Source organism: Neoarius graeffei, chromosome 13 (assembly GCF_027579695.1).
Source record: "Neoarius graeffei isolate fNeoGra1 chromosome 13, fNeoGra1.pri, whole genome shotgun sequence".
Classification (NCBI taxonomy): domain Eukaryota; kingdom Metazoa; phylum Chordata; class Actinopteri; order Siluriformes; family Ariidae; genus Neoarius; species Neoarius graeffei.
Window position 1 is genome coordinate 48880940 of NC_083581.1, and position 22804 is coordinate 48903743.

At 41.4% G+C, this 22804-nt stretch overlaps 1 protein-coding gene across 1 annotated transcript in view; it reads right to left on the reverse strand.

Annotated features, from left to right (window-relative positions):
- lama5 (laminin, alpha 5) overlaps positions 1–22804 on the reverse strand; it is a 244931-nt gene that overhangs the window by 59486 nt on the left and 162641 nt on the right. Inside the window, 15 exon segments of the mRNA XM_060937932.1 lie at positions 1352–1462; positions 1627–1778; positions 2909–3049; positions 3185–3368; positions 3477–3577; positions 6198–6412; positions 6675–6755; positions 9453–9583; positions 13254–13367; positions 13532–13762; positions 15091–15174; positions 15296–15403; positions 19137–19298; positions 19872–20012; positions 20320–20464. Coding sequence (XP_060793915.1) covers positions 1352–1462; positions 1627–1778; positions 2909–3049; positions 3185–3368; positions 3477–3577; positions 6198–6412; positions 6675–6755; positions 9453–9583; positions 13254–13367; positions 13532–13762; positions 15091–15174; positions 15296–15403; positions 19137–19298; positions 19872–20012; positions 20320–20464 — 2101 coding nt within the window.

A 22804-nucleotide genomic window follows, 5' to 3' on the forward strand; every position in this document is an offset into this window, starting at 1 on the left:
TACTAAAATATAACAATAAAAAAGGATATAAAATACAGAGTGGTTACGGATTTTAATACAGATGCGTCACGGATGTTAATAATTTACGGATTGGTCACGGACGTTTCAGTATATTATGGCGTGGTTACGGATTTCATACGGATGATGCATCACGGACAAAAAATTAAAAAGTCTAAAACAATTATATGTTTGGACCGCCGAAGTTCATAATTAAAATACCTTACCTGCATTTATGTTTATTAATTTGCTATTGATATTGCATGGAAAATCACGTCCGTGAATAAAAGATCCGTGCTTTGTATTATATTTCTTTTACTTTCCGTGAATCCATATTCTGTGACTTCATGATGCAACAAGGATGTACAAAGATGCCCAGGGAAAATAGGATGTGCTCAGACAACGTCACATGTAAACAATTATCTGATTGGTCAGATGTTTTATCGGATCAGGTTCAGGCCTGGAAAAATCGCTCCAGAAGCAATCTCAGCAATACGGATAAACCCAGGCCTGGGCTACAGGTATCATTATCGGTCTGGTGTGAGCACCAACCACATAAACTGCAGGGGACCGATTTGTTTATAGTTATCATTATAGTTATAGTTACCGGTATTGTAGGAGCGGGCCTTAATATCAACTGTAATGGTGATGATACACGGGGCAACTTTTTGGGCAATGTTGCCGAGTAACGTTGCTGGGCAATTGCGTTTTGACTCTTTTCTATTGAGATTGGGCAACATTGTTTCTTTCTGAATGGTTTTGATAATCTCTGGCAACTTTTTGAGATAAGCCAATCAGAACGCGAGTATCGAGTCATGTGACCTCCGGTGAGGTTCGGATCAGAAATTTCAAACAAATATGGCGGCCGCTCAGTGTCAGTGGAGTGAAGAGATGGACAGACTCCTCATCTGTTTTTACGCCGGTAAGTTGTTATTTTAATATTCTATATGGAGGAATTTACCTCACCAAAGCTCTAAAAAACAACAGACAGCTTGATTAAATGGTCACAGCAAAAATTAAGACATCGATTTTTTTTAGCTAACTGTAAACTGCCGTTGCTAACTGTTGTTGCCCATTGTTAGTTGCCCTGAAAAGTTGCCCTGTGTCTCACCTAGTTGCCCGTTGCCAGCAACATTGCTCGGCAACATTGCCCAAAAAGTTGCCCCGTGTATCATCACCATAAGACAAATCCTGACTTACAATATCTTATAGTCTTCTAGTAACTGCTTCAGAAGACAAGTGCACTTCCCTTTTAGTAAAGCATTCTGAACAGCGCACGGGACTGTTTTTATAATCCATACACATGTTTGATATTCATTACTGTCTGAGCACGGGCTCTAAATGCTCTTCATACCTTCTTCTCCAGCTCAGAGATGTCAGAGTCAGTGATCTGCAGGTCTCTCTCGAGCAAATCTGCTTGCATCCTTCTGCCATCCAGAGTACTGTTGTAGTTTTCTATGGAATTCTGGGAAACGGTCAAGATTTGCATTGCTTGAATACTGCCACATATATTCTATACAGTAACTGTGAGCAGACATTTATCAGATTGGTTTTACATATTCCTGACAACAACTATACTCTGTGTGTGGACAGAGAGAGAGAGAGAGAGAGAGAGAGAGAGAGACTCACAGCCACATCCATGACAGATGCATTAAGGTTGCGGAGTTGTGTCCAGGCGAGGGCGCTGGCACTGATGTTCTTCAGCTGGTGCTCCACAGAAAGGAAGTCACTGCTCACCATGTCTAGATCCGCCAGTAGCACCATCACACAGTTATCACATTCTAAACACACACACACACAGACGTACTGAAAGAGTTCCCTCAAAAGTGTGCTTTTGTATGCAGATCCATTTTGTCTCTCTAGTACCAGTCAAAAGTTTGTACACCCCTTCTCATTCATAGGTTTTTCTGTCTTTTTTCTGTATTTTCTACATTGTAGAACAATACTGAAGACATCAAAACTATGAAATAACATAAGGAATGATGTGGTAAACAAAAAAGTGTTAAAAAAAAAGTTTTATATTTTAGATTCTTCAAAGTAGCCGCCGTTTGCCTTGATGACGCTTTACACACTATTGGCATTATCTTAACCAGCTTCATGAGGGAGTCACCTGGAACGCTTTTCAATTAACAGTTATGCCTCGTCAAAAGTTCATCTCATCTCATCTCATTATCTCTAGCCGCTTTATCCTGTCCTACAGGGTCGCAGGCAAGCTGGAGCCTATCCCAGCTGACTACGGGCGAAAGGCGGGGTACACCCTGGACAAGTCGCCAGGTCATCACAGGGCTGACACATAGACACAGACAACCATTCACACTCACATTCACACCTACAGTCAATTTAGAGTCACCAGTTAACCTAACCTGCATGTCTTTGGACTGTGGGGGAAACCGGAGCACCCGGAGGAAACCCACGCGGACACGGGGAGAACATGCAAACTCCACACAGAAAGGCCCTCGCCGGCCACGGGGCTCGAACCCGGACCTTCTTGCTGTGAGGCGACAGCGCTAACCACTACACCACCGTGCCGCCCTCGTCAAAAGTTAATTAGTGCAATTTATTACCTTCTTAATGTGTGTGAGATCAAACAGTAAATAGTAAATAATAAAAATTCAGTAAATAGCCCTATTCCGCAACTGTAGTAATCCATATAATGTCAAGAACCAAACAACTAAGTAAAGAGAAACGACATCCATCATTACTTTAAGACATGAAGTGACTTAATTAAGAAAAAAAAAGAAAAAAAGTTGAATTAGAGAGTGTGCCCAAACTTTTGACTGGTTCTGTAGTTTATATGATTTGACAAATGAAAGAAGATGAAATAGAGCAATAAAATGGACAAGGTTTTTAAATATGAGTGTGTGTGTGTGTGTGTGTGTGTGTGTGTGTGTGTGTGTGCGCGCGCACTGACTTTCACAGTGGACATTTGCTCCATGAGTGACCAGCATACTGTGATCACTGGTGCAGCGATCACACTGTCTCCCTGTCAGTGTGTCCGGACAGCGGCACTCCCCGGTCCGCGGGTCACAGTGACCTCCTTTACACTCACACTCTGAAGGCCAAGAGAGACACATTAATGTCATAAAGGCGGGGAATCCAGTCAAACAATTATATAGAAAACAGTTTTGAGTTAATTTGTACTTGTAAAATTGTGTGTGTGTGTGTGTGTGTGTGTGTGTGGCCTCACTCTTGCAGCCATCAGGACCATAGCCCCAGTATCCAGGAGCACACTGGCGGCAGTTGGGTCCGTTCACACCTGGGCGACACGCGCACGAGCCGCTAACTGGGTCACACGGCAGAACCAGCGCTGCAGCTGTATCACAGTCACACGCACTACAACCAGTACACGACTCAAAGCCGAATGTGCCGTGCTGAACACAAATTATAAACTGCTATTAGCAAAAGTACAACCAGAACACACAGTTTAACCGGCATAAAGGAATCAGGAAAAAAAAAGGAAGAAGAAATGAATGGTATACCTCACAGCGATCACAGTGGATCCCAGTAACACCTGGTTTACAGTGACACTGACCCGTGTGAGGGTCGCATTTGGCCATCCCACAGGGAGAACAGTTGCATTCTAGAGGATTTTTTTTCAAAAACATAAGAAATTGTCAAATATCTTTTCATAAATTCTACACCACAACTACAGCACGACGTGTTTTAGTTTTCACTCCAAATTAGCACTTTCTGTTGGGTTAATTATGAGCAACTGTGATGCTGCAGCAGATTTACAAACTGAAATGAGCTCAGGTGCTATTTAAATTATTGGTCAAGAAAGTACAGTACAGCACGAACACTGTATTTTGGGGTAAAAAAAAAAAAAATCAAAGTCCTTCCCATGCCACAAGGCACAGTTTTTTGTTTATTTTCTATTATAGTTTTCTATTACCTATTACAGTGGTCGAAATACTTTTTTCCAGTGTTCTGCAATATTGCAGAATGTCAAAATTTTGTTCTGCAATTTGGAAATATTTTCTGCAAATACACAAGCCTCCATACTATACCCTTCTCAACCTAATAATGCCTATATTTACATCATATCTAGCTTTACAACTCATAGCATTACTGTAATTCTTTATTCTCTCACTCTATTTTTAATTTCAGTCTTCACAGATCCTTCTCTGCAGCAAAGTTATCATTCCATGATACCTCCGCAGGTCTTTCATCCCCCTCGCCCTGACACTACGGGCTACTACAACTTGAAGTATACCAACTAATTCATAAATGTACTAGTTATCACACCCACACGTTATCCTTCCACACAACATACTAATAAAGGTATCACCACAATACAAAATAGAACACAACTGTTCTTCAAGAAACAAAACATTCACTTTCATGTTACACGTCATGTTACGTTTTGTCAAGATTAAGTTTCTCACTTGAACAATAGATTGTTACCCAAAATGTACTTAATTCACAGTGTTTGCATCTGCAACCTGTAGTTTTAAATTGAAAGCGAGGTTTCAATTCTACACTCTGTTACATCTTACGATGATGAAAATAATTGATGCCATTAAGGAATAAAACCCAACTGGCAAATGGAAAGACGTTTGGGTTCATTGTGTTTGCCTGGCTTCTAACGTGCAAGGTCATGAACTGAACTGAGAACGACTGCAGGGGGTTCACTGCTCGAAACTAACAACAGAGAACTGGGTACAAACTAATCACGGCAGAACTGAGAGCTACAGAACTACTGAGAGCTACAGAACTGAACCTATGAGCTTTGTCTTACAAGGCAACTGTTTTACTTTGTGCTAGTCTGCACCACAGGCAACACAGCACTAGTAAAAAAAAAAATAGAACATGTACACAAAACATGTATTAGTATAGCTTGGTATGAGAACAAAATATTCAAAAGTATCTATGAATAAAGGTAAAATACTGTTGCTGTCTTCAAAAGGGATATAATATCAGTATAAATTTGCATGATTCAACAATACAATATATACAAACCTATACAATTTACCAATATATATGTATGCAACTATAACAGCGACCGTCTTCATTTTTGTCACCCTCGCGGACGCGCGATCTGTCGCTGTTGTTGTTGGAGTCACGCTGGCTGCCGGTTTTGCCGAGATACGATAAAATTGTCCTTGTTTTCTTGGCGTTTTTGTCGGACACTTGCCCCGAAGAAACAATCCTCTTCTTGGGAGCCATGTTTGTTGTGCCGCATTGAATTCTGGGAGATGCATGGCGGAAACTGCCGAACACTGCCGAGGTAGTTGTCGGGTCCTCCCGGCGGGTATTAAAAGTGACGAAATCTTAAATCGGAAAATGGCAACTGCCCTTATTTGGTTGTCGTCGCCTTTTGTCGGTATTACGTAAATATTGCTCAACTTTGACCTGGAAAACGCCGTCAGGTTCGCGCGGCGCAGGTTTCAGTTTATTTACAGCGCCGCTAGTTTGCTAAATTGAGAACCATTGAATCCCGAGCCTGATTTTTTCATTCTGCAAAATTGCAGGTTGTTTAATTTTTCTTCTGCAATCTTGAAAATCATTCTGCAAAATGCAGACTGCAGACGGGTATTTCGAACACTGTATTATATTTTTATACAGTATTTTTTTTATATAGTTATACCGATTGATTAGATTTCCTGGATGAAGAGCCAAAATTGTATTTGGAAAGCCGGAAATAAACCATTAAAAAAAAAAAGAAAATAAATAATAATAATAATGATAATAATAAAAAAACATGGGGCAGCGCCAATCTCCGCTTTTATAGCCCTCGGCCTCTCATCTATCACATGGCTACGGTTACAGCGGGCGGTTAGTCCTCTGGTAACCGCAAGAGTTTGGCTCTCTACTCACATCTGTATTGTGGCCTCACCAGATGGCAGTAGGTACCATTTTTATGATGGTCTCTGGTATACACGCTAACCACCAGGCCAGCTCGCAGTAACTTTTAGTGTTTTTGGTTAAATTCCATAGCAAGTGATGAAATGAAAGTGTGCACTAATTAAGGATTTTGCAAGCAACACCACAATGGTACTAAAGCAGCGCAGGTCCTGAATCTGGCGTAAAATTGGCTTCATATTCTTCATATCCCTTAACAAAGGAAAGGTTTTAGAACGAAGTGCTGTTTCACCAAAATCTTACAAATCACCAAAGACTCAATCAGCACATGGCGTTTAGTTTATAAACATCTTCTGTACGTGAAGTGTGAACTGATTTAAGAGCAGCACAGTTCTTACTGGTGCAGTTCTTGGCAGTGATGGCGTCACCGTAGAAACCTGGAGCGCAGATCTCACAGTGAGGTCCGGCTGTGTTGTACATGCAGCCGTGGCACTCGCCGGTCACTGGGTGGCAGTCGCTGAACAGCATGTTTGGGTCCAAGTTATCGTTGCAATTGCACGGCTGGCAAGTGCTGCCAATCACCATGGGGTTGCCATAGTAACCTGGGGCACACCTAGAGCAGTGTATGCCGTTATAAATACCAGCTGTCGGAATGGTTACAGGAAATGTATCCCTAGCTAAGTTATACCTGGAAACCAGTTTGTTATAAATGTCAAAGTCTTGAATGTGTGATATTTGAAAGACAGCTGAAGTAATTATGGGTGTAGCTTTGAATGACACACAGTGCTTTAAATGTGTGTGGCAAGTACAGCTGAGAGTAATTCTGCTGGAAGTTTTTCAATGTGACATTTTAATGCAGTAAATTAAGATCCCACCTCTCACACTTGGGCCCGGCGTAGCCAGGCATACACAGACACTGCATGTGATTGGACTTTTCTATGCAACCAGTGGCAAAACTGAAAAAGAGGAAACCAGAGAGAAAAGACCAAAGTCTGAGAGCAGCTGTGTACAGTATAGAACACAAAAACAGAACACGACTCTGAGTGAGCAGGAGGAAAACTAAGTGATATTAAAAGAAAATACACCAATCAGCCATAACGTTAAAACCACTGACTGGTGAAGTGTATAGCACTGATTATCTCATTACAATGGCATCTGTCAAGGGGTGAGATACATCAGGCAGCAAGAGAACAGTCAGTTCTTGAAGTTGATGTGTTGGAAGCAAGAAAAATGGGCAAGCGTAAGGATTTGAGCGACTTTGACAAGGGCCAAATTGTGATGGCTAGATGACTGGGTCTGAGCATCTCCAAAACGGCACATCTTGTGGGGTGTTCCTGGTATCTAGAAGAACTACTGTAGCACAAACTGCTGAAAAAGCAAATGCTGACACCGTTCTGTTTTAGCCAGCATTCACTTTTTCAGCAGTTTGTGCTACAGTAGCTCTTCTGTGGAATTGGACCATATGGGCTAGCCTTCGTGCCCCATGCGAATCAGTGAGCCTTTGACACCCATGACCAGGGCCGTTGACAGCTTTGGCTGGGCCCGGGACAAAATAATCTGAGTGGGCCCCCCCCCAAATAATCTGAGTGCCCCCCCCCCCCCCCCACACACACACACACATACGCGCGCACGCACATCGCCACACAGCAACCACCCACACCCAACCCCTCTTTTCACAGTCTCCATTCACTCCAACCCTTAAATAACAGGTATTCCAAGCCCATTATAACAGTCAACCATTTTATTTCAACATTTCAACATATTTACAGTTTGAACATTTCCTTAGTCTGCAACTATTCAGGTGCGAAATGCAATGCGCCGGACTTTTGCTGTGGCAAAGTCGTCAATAAGGTCATTGAAGTCCAGCTTCTTTGCAAGTTCGCGCTCTATAGAGAGCATAGCCAGCCCATTGAGCCTCTCCTGTGACATGTTTGAGCGCAGGTAGTTGATAAACCAAAATGATTGTTTACGGGATGGAACTGGGCCTCAATGAGAACGGAGTTATGGCTTTCCCAAAATCTGAACATAGAAGCATCACCACTAGTGATGTGTACAGTGAGTTTTTCAGTGTATTTTTTTGTCTTGTTTTTCATAAACGTTCTTTCCGTACTCGATTTAGAATGTTACAAAAAAAATTGGACACCCTCCCAACCACGTAACATTAGCCTATCTGACCTGGGGGCTGACACGTTTATTACGGATAAACCAAAAGGATTACAACGTTCCCTGGATATAGAACTGGACCAAGAAGATTTCAAAATCTTAACGTGTAAGCAACAACAATAAAACAGAGGTTGTTTTATTCATTTAGGGATTATTGGGCTACTTTCATTAATTGCGCTTTTCATACAGGCCTATCATTTTTCACTTGAGCAAGGGAATTGTCTGAAGAGTATCCAGTCTAAGCGAAAGTTTAATGTTTTGTAACAGACTAACCTCAAAACACCCCATTTATAGCCCATTCGTTACATTAAACTCTATCTAGCTGGCAATTTCACATGCCGTCGTATCTACACGGGATGATTTCCAACAAAATAAGGTTTAATTAACAAGAGGCAGCGTTCCACGGGCTTTCAGCTAACCGGAGTCCAGCTCAGCGCAGCTCAGCAAGCGTGCCTAAAACATTTGGATATGATTGCAGGCCAATGTGCTATTCTTTGCTTCATTGAGATATATGCAACACAGTGTTATTAAACCGATATGTTTATGAAATAATTCAATGCCCTGTGCATTTCAGTGTTCACTCAGTGTACCCTGCTATCCCCTACTTTATAATTATTAATGGCGCGTCGCGCGTGCTGGGGTTACATTACGGGGCTGGAAAAAAGTTATCTGTGTCTTACCTGGCTCAGCTGCCCCACACTGCATCATCTGAATCTTTTCTAAAATATCTATGCAGTGAGCCCCTGAGGCTCTTGGCTTCTTCATCTCTTTTTCTCTTTTCTTTTCTTTGCTCCTGACTTGTGCATGTTGGCAAACGGGCTCGCACGCTTATTGTCGAAGCGTTATGATGGAATAGTGCCATGTTATTTGGCGCCTTAATCAAAGACCAAACCATTTCTGCATTAGGGGTGGTAGGTGGGTTCTTGAATCTATTTTCGAAGACAATAAAGGCAAAAGAACCAGAAATCATTCATTGAATGCAAATATAGCACATTTTTCTCCCCCAAATCAACACATTTTGAAATGAAACAGAATGATTAATGGCATCTTCATGAGGGACCAGTTCTGGGCCCCCCCTCATGCCTGGGCCCGGGACAAAATACCCGGTTGTCCCCCCCTGTCGACGGCCCTGCCCATGACCCTGTCACTGGTTGTCCTCTCTTGGACTACCTTTGGTAGGTACTAAGCACTGCATACCGGCAACACCCCACAAGATGTGTCATTCTGGAGATGCTCAGACCCAGTCATCTAGCCATCACAATTTGGCCCTTGTCAAAGTCATTCAACCTTACGCTTGCCCATTTTTCCTGCTTTCAACAGATCAACTTCAAGAACTGACTCTTCACTTGCTACCTCATGTCTCCCACCCCTTGACAGGTGCCGCTGTAATGAGATAATCAGTGTAATTCACTTCACCTGTCAGTGTTTTTAATGTTATGGCTGATTGGTGTATAAGCAGAATTGAGGGAGAAGAGGGTGAGGGCACTGACTTGTTGGATGCCACCTGTAGTGGACATGGGCAGCTGCTGCAGGATACAGCATGACCATCCACTGAGGAGTTGCTATGAAAACCATCACGACACTTCTCACAGTGGTCTCCAGCCGTGTTGTGACGGCAGCTCTGCATGGAAGAGGTTCAAAATACAGAGTTCAAATGGCAGGGCTCTACATTAACTTTTGAAACCACTTGTCCTGTCGGGCAAGTTGAAAGGAAATTTACTTGTCCGAATGTGAAGTTGACTTGTCCGAAGAAAAATTTGAGAAAAAAAAAAACACAAAAACTATTTGTAATAAACTAATTTCACCAGAATTACTTTAACACAATCTATTCACTGCAGAAAAAAATTGGACTCCATCAATCATTAATTTATTTATGAGAAATTGAAAACCAGAAAATTAAAATTATACAGTATATTTTCAATTTTAAATTATTAACTTTGAATATATATCCTCCACCGATTAATTGTTGTTGTCTAATTATTCATTGTGGCTCCTGTATGGTATTTAATGGTTGCGATGAAAGTTGCGGTGTTTTTTAGGTTTTTGTTGCGATTACATTGCGGGAGGAAGTGAAAGTTGCGAGAAATTGTTGCGATTTTCTCTTTTTGTGATTAAAATTGAGTGATATGTTAAATATTAAGTTATTACTGAAAAACTATTGATTAAAAAAACAAAGACACTGAGAAATGGTCCTATAAACAACTTTACCAATATAAAAGATTACCAGGACTACAAAAATGCAGAAAAATAGGCTTTACTTATCCAAATGCACCTGTTGGTTCAAAAGTTAAAGTGCAGAGAACCTCACAGCACAACATGAAGTTACCTTAAAATATAATATACCGTAAATGCCTCAGCTTTCATGTAAGAAAAAAAACTATTAATACTAGTACTGTGTGCAGGCAGTCTCTCCTGAAGACTAAATTAAACAATAATTATAAACTAATAAAATAAATGGCTCAGGCTTCACAGAAGAAAAAAACAATTTGAACAGAATCTCACAGTATGATGCTGAAGCTGCCTAAACAATGGAAAATAAAATACCATTTTGGCAAAAATGTTGGCATCCATTAATTTCTTGTATTAAGTAAAAAAATAATGTAAAGTGCACACAGTCCTTCACTGTAAACATAACACACTTTCAGTAACAGAATTTAAGCCTATATAAACACTGACTCGCACATGCTGCTTCTCTTGAACGTATACACGGAAGTAAGGCGGAAGATAGTTTGTCGACGTCACCTCAAGACGACGCCAACGATTGGTCAAATTTGCGGGAAAGTTGCGGTGATTGGATATAACTGCAACACCGCCCTGAATTCGTGGGGATTGGTTGAATTTGCGTTGAAGTTGCAAATCGCAACATCGCGAAATCCTGGAGGGTCTGGTAAACGACCGTTTACTTTTCAGCTCAAATACACGAAGCGGTATTGGCCGGTTTCGCAAGTGGAATATTGCGCATGCGCACATCGCTCTTTCCGAAGAGAAACATCCGGCGATTCATCAAAACAATATGTCGAGTGAGATGCTTCAGAAATCATGTGAATAAACTGATAAATTTGATATGTAACCCGAATATCGGCGTATTTTGGCACTTGTCCGATCGGACAAGTAACTGAGACGATGAACTTGTCCGACATAAAGGATCACTTGTCCCGGACAAGCGGACAATCGTTAATGTCGAGCCCTGAATGGTACAAAACATTCTACTTATTTATAATGAATCTGACTCGATCCCTATATTTATAAAAAGGTGATGCGAACTAATGTAGTTTACTTAATTTAAACTCCACACAATATTCATGAACACAAAAGTTGCATCTCAAGATTTACATAATATTTGAATTGCTGGAGAAATCCTGGTATGAAATGAAAATATAGTTGAATATTCAGCTTGCACACCAGTAGAAGTTTTTCAGACAGACCTACAACTGTTTACACTGTATTTCATTCAAATGTGGTTTCTACAGTCTTCTCTACATTATCGCTGTTTTGCTTTCACTGAAAAAAAAACCTATTAATGTTTTAAACTGCACCCTCATTTAAAGAAGAATAACGTAATTGCATCTCAGCAAAATCATTTCAGAAAACTGCATTTGCTTTCTTTCGTGACTCAAGCCTGATTATAGTTTCAGAGTTAATGCAATACAGTAATGAATTTATCATCATTATTCTATTGTAATAAAATGGCATTTTTACTAAATTGAAATGGACTTGATTTGTGTACAACCCCAATTCCAAAAAAAGTCAGTATGCTGTGTAAAACGTAAATAAAAACAGAACGCAATCATTTGCAAATTGTGGAAACCCTATATTTTTATATAGTACATTGAAAACGGTACAAAGACAACATATCAATTGTTGAAACTGAGAAATCTTGTATTTTGAAAAATATATGCTCATTTTAAACTATATCCCAGCAACATGTTTCAAAAAAAGTTGGGACGGGGGTATGTTTACCACTGTGTTGCATCACCTCTACTTTTAACAACACTCTGTAAATGTTTGGGAACTGACGAGACCAATTGCTGTAGTTTTAAAAGAGAAATGCTGTCCCATTCTTGCCTGATATACAATTTCAACAGTTCGGGATCTACTTTGTCATATTTTGTGCTTCATAATGCACCAAATGTTTTAAATGGGAGACAGGTCTGTACTGCAGGCAGGCCAGTTTAGCACCCGGACTCTTTTACTACAGAGCCATGTAGTTGTAATACATGCAGAATGTGGTTTGGCATTGTCTTGCTGAAAGAAGGAAGGCTTTCCCTGGATGGCAGCATATTGCTCTGAAACGTGTACATATCATTCAGCATTAATAATGCCTTCCCAGATGTACAAACTACTCATGTCATGTGCACTAATGCACCCTCATACCATCACAGATGCTGGCTTTTGAACTGTGTACTGATAACAAGCCGGATGGTCCCTCTCCTCTTTAGCCTGGAGGACGTGGTGTCCATGATTTCCAAAAAGAATTTCTACTTTCGATTCGTCAGACCTCGGGACAGGTTTCCACTTCGCCTCTGTCCATCATAAAAGAGCTCGGGCCCACAGAAGGTGGCGGTGTTTGTGGATATTGTTTATATCTGGTTTTAATTTGCATTTGTGGATGTAGTAACGAACTGTTTTCACTGACGATGGTTTTCTGAAGTGTTCCTGAGCCCATACAGTGATTTCCACTACAGACACGTGTCTGCTTTTAATGGAGTGTCACCTGAGGGCCTGAAGATCACAGGCATCCAATGTCAGTTTTCAGCCTTGTCACTTGCACACAGAGATTTCTCCAGATTTTCTGAATCTTTTCATGATATTATGTACCATAGATGATGTGATCTCTAAATTCTTTGCAATTTTACATTGAGGAACATTATTCTTAAATTGTTGCACTGTTTGCCCACACAGTCTTTCACAGAGCGGTGAACCCCTCCCCATCTTTACTTCTGAGAGACTCCGCCTCTCTGGGATGCTCTTTTTATACCCAATCATGTTACTGACCTGTTGCCAATTAACCAAATTAGTTTTTTTTTTTTAACATTGAACAACTTTTCCAATCTTTTGTTGCCCCTGTCCCAACTTTTTTTAAATGTGTTGCTGGCACTAAATCCAAAATGGGCATATACTTTTCAAAAAACAGTAAGATCTCTCAGTTTAAACACCTGATATGTTGTCTTTGTATTATTTTCAATGAGATATAGGGTTTCCATGATTTGCAAATCACTACATTCTGTTTTTATTTGTTTTACACAGCATCCCGACTTTTTTGGAAACGGCTGTAAGTGAAATTAACTCACCACACATATACCAGATCCATCCAGGCACTGATCAGAGTGACCATTACAGCTACAAGGAACACATTTGCCCAAAAACAGCCCCTTGGTGTCTCTGTAGTAGCCTGGAGCACATCGCTGATGAGAGACAGAGAGACCGAAAGAGAGAGAGACAAGAAAAATCAACTTGTAACTATCAATCAACTTCTACTAAAAATCTATTTCAACTCTGTCTATAATCATGCACACAGGCCAGCACCAAGTCACATATTTAGGAGTTATGCTAACACTCTGACGCTCACCTGACATGAGTCTCCCTGGTAGCTCGCCGGACACATGCACAGCTCCACGTTGTTGGCATGGCGTCCAGTGGGCAGATGCTCAGCCCCCTCCATTGTGACACTGCGCAGAGAGACGGACTGAGCCGACTGGGAGTGGAGCGCTCGGATCTGCAGAGACTCCAAAGCCACCAGCACCATCATCAACTCCTCCCGAGACACCAAGTTCCCTGTCTGAGCGTGACGGAAACTTCCCTACAGACAGAATGCGGCCTATTATTTTCTGATTTTAGGAAGAGGGAAGCCATTTTGCAATCCATCCATTATCCATAACCGCTTATCCTGTACGGGGTCACAGGCAAGCTGGAGCCTATCCCAGCTGACTACGGGCGAAAGGCGGGGTACACCCTGGACAAGTCGCCAGGTCATCACAGGGCTGACACATAGACACAGACAACCATTCACACTCACATTCACACCTACGGTCAATTTAGAGTCACCAGTTAACCTAACCTGCATGTCTTTGGACTGTGGAGGAAACCGGAGCACCCGGAGGAAACCCACACGGACACGGGGAGAACATGCAAACTCCGCACAGAAAGGCCCTCGCCGGCCACGGGGCTCGAACCCGGACCTTCTTGCTGTGAGACGACAGCGCTAACCACTACACCACCCTCCATTTTGCAATATTTCTTGATTTATATTGTATTGATTTTTTTTATCTTAATGGATTTTCATAACTACCAAAAGTGGAATTGTTTGATTGAACACAATAAAAATATTTATAAAAAACTGCTCACAAAAAAAAAAGATTTAAAATTCTGCCATTGCATGATGAAGAATGAAAAGAGGAGCAACAAAATGACAAAAGCAAAGACAAAATAGTCAAACACAAACATTACTCTTTATCAGTTTATTGCCTGTTATTACCTCCGCCAACTTTGTTGGAGACAGTTATGTGTTCACTTCCGTTTGTTTGTTTGTTTGTTCCCAATGTAACTCAAAAAGTAGTGAACGGATTTTGATGAAATTTTGAGGAAAGCTGAGCCATGGGCCAAGGAACAATTAATCAGATTTGATGCAAATCCGGACATGTATGTAGATCCAGGATTTTTTTGTCTGTTCACAACGCAACTCAAAAAGTATTGAACGGATTTTGATTAAATTTAGTGTACAGCTTTAGTATTACTCTAGGTCCAAGCCATTTGATTTTGTTTATGATATGTGACTTGGCAGAGGTATACACACTACTGTGTACCCTTCTAGTTTATTTATTGACTTGACTTGAAAACTTTAATGTCCTTAAAAAAGGCAATTTGTCTTACAGCACAGCAAAGTGACAAAAAACACATACAATAAAAAACCCATCACAATATTCAATATTCCATATTCAATTCCATCCAATATTCAATAACCCATCACATATTTGTTTGGTATATTGAATTGTTTTCTTTTATTTAGGTATTACCTTCATTTCATTATGAGTCAAAGAGAAAGGGAAGTGTGTGTGTGTGTGTGTGTGTGTGTGTGTGTGTGTGTGTGTGTGTGTGTGTGTGTGTGTGTGTGTGAACCCTTCCTCCTACCTCCACTAGATGAACAACACCTTCATGAGGCTCCTCAGGAGAAGCATACTCTCTCTCCATGTAGACCACAGTCATCTGATTTCCCTGCACACATGATGTTGGTGATATGGCATTATGTTTTTTTAAACCAAATTTCTGTCTGTATTCTGGTTTGTAGACAGTTTAAACGATTGGTTGTTGCAGTGTAGTTTAGAGGAGTAGTAACCTTGAGAATAACATCAGGCCGAGAGGCTTCAGAGGGCAAAACCAGGGTGTCTCCTCTCATCGTCTGTGTGTGTAACTGATAGCGCAAATAACCTCCATAAGAAGACACCTAGAAAGAAAGAATACAGCCGAGATACAGATTAAAACAAGGAAAATCTGTAATATCTGGAAATATGTTTCTGTAAATACGTGTTTAACCAACAGTCTAAACAAGACAAAAACTTATTTTATTTTTAATCGTTTACTGCCTTTAGTATGTGCATTAGTTATAGTAATCATAATTCAGATTCAGAAAATGTTATTGTGTATTATATTAGGATAAAATATCATCCATCCATCCATTATCTGTAACCGCTTATCCTGTCCTGCAGGATCGCAGGCAAGCTGGAGCCTATCCCAGCTGACTATGAGCGAGAGGCGGGGTACGCCCTGGACAAGTCGGCAGGTCATCGCACGGCTGACACACAGAGACAAACAACCATTCACACTCACATTCACACCTACGGTCAATTTAGAGTCACCAGTTAACCTAACCTGCATGTCTTTGGACTGTGGGGGAAACCGGAGCACCCGGAGGAAACCCACGCAGACACGGGGAGAACATGCAAACTCCATACAGAAAGGCCCTCGCTGGCCACGGGGCTCGAACCCGGACCTTCTTGCTGTGAGGCGACAGCGCTAGCCACCACACCACCACGCCGCCCAATAAAACATCATGGAGGATTTTAAAAAGAACAAACGTAAATACTGCAAATGAAAGCAACTCAGTCAGTGGGATTGTACCAGGCTTGTAGTACTTGAGTCTGACTTGTGTCCTCATTTTAAGGACTTGTGACTTGACTTGGACTTGAGCACTGATGACTTGGACTCGTGCATTATCTGCATTCGGACTCGTAAATCGGAGACGAGGACTCAGATTATTTCTTTATTTTTAGTAACATGCCATCATAATTTGGCATAAGTTATTTATATCTACATTAATTTTTATCCTAATTTTGTGCAAGAGAATGCACATTCACCTGTTCATACGTCATGTTCAGGAACAAACTAACGTTAATGGTGCTAAAACGCCTGGAGAGAAGCCCCTAGGATTGTCTGCTTTGCTTATACAGACTTCTCGTGCAGTGGGGAAAATGCACTGCTATGTGTTCCATATGTAGAAGAACTATCGAGGAGACGACGGGGACAACCTCCAACTTCAGTCGTCATTTGTTATGACTCCATCCAGAGAAGGAAGTGACACGCTATGTTCATTGCCCTGTTGATAGCGGGGCTTGCTGGGTGACCGATGAACTAGCTAGTGTTAACCCTCTCTCATGTTATTTGCCCTGTTGATAGTGGGCGGGGCTTGCTGAGCGATGAACAAGCTTTTTATCTGTAGCCTATTAACTAAAATGGGGCAGTCAAGCGGTAATGTTAGTCTAATACAGTATCAGAGACGGTTTCACATAAAGGCAGCAACAGCCACCGTCAAATGGTGCGGTTGGAGTCTTGTTCTCGGACTCGACTCGGATCAACAGCAGACTCGACTCAAAATTTTCTTTAATAACTTGCATTTGAACACTGGGGACTCGAGACTGGACTCAGACTCAAGGTTTAGTGACTCGACTACAACACTGGATTGTAATTATCCATCACCGTTTATTAACAATATTATCCATCCATTATCTGTAGCCGCTTATCCTGTCCTACAGGGTCGCAGGCAAGCTGGAGCCTATCCCAGCTGACTACGGGTGAAAGGCGGGGTACACCCTGAACAAGTCGCCAGGTCATCGCAGGGCCGACACAGAGACAAACAACCATTCACACTCACATTCACACCTACGGTCAATTTAGAGTCACCAGTTAACCTAACCTGCATGTCTTTGGACTGTGGGGGAAACCGGAGCACCCGGAGGAAACCCACGCAGACACGGGGAGAACATGCAAACTCCGCACAGAAAGGCCCTCGCCGGCCACGGGGCTCGAACCCGGACCTTCTTGCTGTGAGGCGACAGCGCTAACCACTACACCACCATGCCGCCCAGTAACAATATTAAATTTTTCTAAAAGTTTGTTCTGGCCTGCAAGACTTTACTGACACTCAAGAAAGACACCTTCCTCTAACTCCACAGGAAATGATTTACAACCCCGATTCCAAAAAAGTTGGGACAAAGTACAAATTGTAAATAAAAACAGAATGCAATGATGTGGAAGTTTCAAAATTCCATATTTTATTCAGAATAGAACACAGATGACATACCAAATGTTTAAACTGAGAAAATGTATCATTTAAAGAGAAAAATTAGGTGATTTTAAATTTCATGACAACAACACATCTCAAAAAAGTTGGGACAAGGCCATGTTTACCACTGTGAGACATCCCCTTTTCTCTTTACAACAGTCTGTAAACGTCTGGGGACTGAGGAGACAAGTTGCTCAAGTTTAGGGATAGGAATGTTAACCCATTCTTGTCTAATGTAGGATTCTAGTTGCTCAACTGTCTTAGGTCTTTTTTGTCGTATCTTCCGTTTTATGATGCGCCAAATGTTTTCTATGGGTGAAAGATCTGGACTGCAGGCTGGCCAGTTCAGTACCCGGACCCTTCTTCTACGCAGCCATGATGCTGTAATTGATGCAGTATGTGGTTTGGCATTGTCATGTTGGAAAATGCAGGGTCTTCCCTGAAAGAGACGTCATCTGGATGGGAGCATATGTTGCTCTAGAACCTGGATATACCTTTCAGCATTGATGCTGTCTTTCCAGATGTGTAAGCTGCCCATGCCACACGCACTAATGCAACCCCATACCATCAGAGATGCAGGCTTCTGAACTGAGCGCTGATAACAACTTGGGTCGTCCTTCTCCTCTTTAGACCGAATGACACGGCGTCCCTGATTTCCATAAAGAACTTCAAATTTTGATTCGTCTGACCACAGAACAGTTTTCCACTTTGCCACAGTCCATTTTAAATGAGCCTTGGCCCAGAGAAGATGTCTGCGCTTCTGGATCATGTTTAGATACGATTTCTTCTTTGAATTATAGAGTTTTAGCTGGCAACGGCGGATGGCACGGTGAATTGTGTTCACAGATAATGTTCTCTGGAAATATTCCTGAGCCCATTTTGTGATTTCCAATACAGAAGCATGCCTGTATGTGATGCAGTGCCGTCTAAGGGCCCGAAGATCACGGGCACCCAGTATGGTTTTCCGGCCTTGACCCTTACGCACACAGATTCTTCCAAATTCTCTGAATCTTTTGATGATATTATGCACTGTAGATGATGATATGTTCAAACTCTTTGCAATTTTACACTGTCGAACTCCTTTCTGATATTGTTCCACTATTTGTCGGCGCAGAATTAGGGGGATTGGTGATTCTCTTCCCATCTTTACTTCTGAGAGCCGCTGCCACTCCAAGATGCTCTTTTGATACCCAGTCATGTTAATGACCTATTGCCAGTTGACCTAATGAGTTGCAATTTGGTCCTCCAGCTGTTCCTTTTTTGTACCTTTAACTTTGTAACTTTTAACTTCCAGCCTCTTATTGCCCCTGTCCCAACTTTTTTGAGATGTGTTGCTGTCATGAAATTTCAAATGAGCCAATATTTGGCATGAAATTTCAAAATGTCTCACTTTCGACATTTGATATGTTGTCTATGTTCTATTGTGAATACAATATCAGTTTTTGAGATTTGTAAAGTATTGCATTCCGTTTTTATTTACAATTTGTACTTTGTCCCAACTTTTTTGGAATCGGGGTTGTACAAAACACAAGTCTTTACTTTGCTATGGTAAGTATGAAACACAGGAGCACTCTCTGTTCCTTTAGGCTGCAAAGAGTTATAAGGTACAAATACTAACCTTTTCACCCAGATAAGTGCGTGGTGCATGCCAGTGAAAATCCTGATAGACATCAGGGACATCACTGAGATCAGCCTCCACTAGATCCTGATCCACGAACACAGACACAGGGACTTCCTGTCTGTCTCCTCTCAGCAACACCCAGCCCTGCATGACCATAATCTACACACAACAGCCATTACTGTACAGTACACACCACACAACAACAGCAACAACAAATTATCTCCAGAGAATAAACAGAAAGAATAATAAATAAATATTTATTTATTTGTGCTATATACTCACTTTTGTTTCTTCTTTAAGTTCTCAGAGTTATTTAGTTTTTTGTGTTGTGTATTATGTAAAGCATGGATATGTTAAATTCTTGTTACATTTTATCATCAATTGCTGCACACCATGCTAAACATGTTACGCTATGGCCAGGTTCTTGCCTGAACTGATAATCACACTTCGTGGGCTAATCAGACACAAGGTACACCACCACTCTTGCCAGAGCAGTTGGGGGTTAGGTGCTTTGCTCAAGGGCACTTGAGCCAGTCCTGCTAGTTCAGGGAATTGAACCAGTGACCTGCTGGTCCCAAAGCTGTTTCTCTAACCATTTGGCCATGGCTTCCAACACTACATAACTAATTGCTTATTATTACAATTATTATTATTTTTTTAACCACCATCTCTTAGATTGATAGATCGCAGATTAGCATGATTAGGTATGTGTGTGTGTGTGTGTGTCTGTACCTCTTCCCTACGCTTGTCTGAGCTGCGGCATCGGTCAGTGGCACCGAAACAAAAGCACTTGGTGCAGCCTTTAGGGTTATTGGGGTCGAGATGGAATGTGCCCAGTGCACACTGCTCACACCGCAAACCCACGACGTTTTCCTGACAAGGACAACATAACATGAAGTGCAATATTCATGGCCTTCATTTAGGGACTTTCGTGTTTTTTAATAGCTTTATCTTTAATCACAGAGATCATGATGAATAAACAGAGCCATATGAATAAACAATTACAGTTACATCCCGACCGCTGTAACTACAATCCAACGTACCACGTTAACAGTAACACAAGGCAACACAATACTACCAAAATAATCATTGTGGCGTTTTACCAAAATGATTCATGTACAATAAACTGAGGAGCTACATATAGAGGTGCTGCAGCAGAGAGAGAGAGAGAGAGATGTACCTTGCAGAGACACTGTCCTGTGGTGAAGTCACACACATTCTTCTCAGTTCCAGCTTCATTGCAGTCACATGGCCTGCAGTTGGGATATCCATAGAAGCCAGGAACGCACCGGTCACACTGCCGACCCACGATGTTTAACTTGCACCTGCAGAATTTTCACATCATATGCAAATATGCATTTGCCCAACTTCAGTGTGACAGCCTTGAGATACATGATATCACTGCTGACAAAAATCACATCTTTACTGAAATCAAAATTACAGATAACCAGTGGCGGCTGGTAGTCTTTCAAACAGGGGAGGCTGGTCGGTAACGATATTTCCAGATTTTAAAAGAAAAAAGAAAAAACACATAAATTTTGCCCATACTCTTGCCTCTGATCTGGCTGATTGTTGGCAGGGTCACAAACTGTGAAATAACAGGTTCTTTTGGGCCATTAGCCTACTGTCCAATATACATGATGGTGGTGTTGGGGGGTATATTTTAACATTTTATATTTTAAAATTGTGGCATGTTGTTTAAAAATTGATCATTATTGAGAGCAGCTCTTTGTCAGGAACCTCAGCAGTAACAGCAGAGTGTTCTGGAATAGGCACAAGCACTGACCTTGGGGAGCCAAACATAGAGCTGGGTGCCACACATTTCATTCAGTGACAGTTTCCCTATATTTTACTTATTTTGACTGAGAAATGTTTTATTGACAATTTTGATAACCCTTCACTTTTAATCCAGGTCTGTAGTGTGAAATGTTCTCGGCTGTGTTTTTGTTTAAAAATGTTTTCCAAATTGTAGCTGTGTTTAATTCATATCCAGAAAAATATATATTCCAATATAATATACTCAGCATAAACATTTTAAATAGATTCTATATTTTTGGTCCATCCATGACATATTACTAAAGTAGCCTATTTACTGTTGTTGATGTGGGTCACTTGCTGTTAGCCAATTCACTTTCTCGTACCAGGAGAGCTGAAAGGAACGAGTATTATTCCCTACCTTTTTCACCAAGTCAATTTGAGGCGTTGGTCTACCCTGCTCTTTAATTTTAATTTTTTCCTCGAAAGGAAGACTGGCAAATGGCTTCGCCAAAATTAAATCAGCAATGCTTGGCATCCGTGCGCAGCTTTCTTGCTAGCTGACTAGCCCCCTCAAGTTCAAGTTCAGTCACTCAAATAAACGAAATTTCTGGAACTAAAATAGCAAACTTGACAACACTATATTTACACTTTATTTACAATGAAAATATATACAAACTATAAAAGCTGGTAGAAACCGTATGTAATGAATGAAATCGAAATGTAAGCTGATCTCTTACAATACACCACAGCACTTGCGAATCCGCACGGGACTGAACTGAAATTCACCGCTGCCTGTCTATATTTGAAACGAGCTGTCAATCAAAGAAAATATCCGGCCGCTTTCACCAATCACCAGTCTCCTCGCGGAAACTGCCATGTCCCTCCCACTGTGAGGCTCAGAGTCCGTAGGCGGGCATTCTCGCAGTATTTGTCCAATAACCGTCTTGCATTTTGAGATTGAAAAGCGCATAGCTCCCAAATGCCACTGAAGTCCACTGAGGCTGGGAGTCCGTGGGACTCCGTGGGCGGGCGTTTTCGCAGTATTTGTCCAATAATCGTCTTGCATTTTGATATTGAAAGCGCATAGCTCCCAAATGCTATTGAAGTCCACTGAGGCTGGGAGTCTGTGGGACTCCGTGGGCGGGCGTTTTCGCAGTATTTGTCCAATAATCGTCTTGCATTTTGATATTGAAAGCGCATAGCTCCCAAATGCCATTGAAGTCCACTGAGGCTGGGCTGCATCGCGCTGTCACAAGGGGGAAAAACTCACGCACACATTAGGCGAACTGGGGAAAGTTATAACGGAATAATTTCGCACTGTAGTTGGGTTGAGCACATATCTTTCTATGATTCTGGAAATGAAATAGCAATGTTATAAGGTCGGCTATAACATAAGCCTAGCGCAATTCATCCTACACGATGTTCGTCATTTTTAGAGGAGGCTGAGCCTCCCTCGTTGTCTTAGAGCAATCGCCTGTGCAGATAACACAGATTATTCTATCCACATTCACTGGGTATGAGCAATCGCGTGCTTTGATTGGCTACTCTACTATTAGGATACCAGCAGAAAATCGTCGGCTAGGATATCAGCTCATATACTGTGAGTAGAGAAAAACAAAATGGCGGAGCATGTTGCTGAACCAACCAAGGACGAAATAAAAACTCTACTTGATTGTTATCAAGTATTTAAAAGAAACAGAAATAGCTAAAAGAATATAGTTTTTTCCCCCCAAATATCTCCTGTTCCACACTCCAGCCCAGTTGGTGACGGTAATGCACCTTTAAAGGAGAACTGAAGTCATTTTTAAATTTGCTTTATTTCTTAATTAATGTGTTATTCAATTACGTTTTTGGTTTTAGTAACCTTATATCGTGACTTGTATTTGCAACTATCTGCAATTAAATAT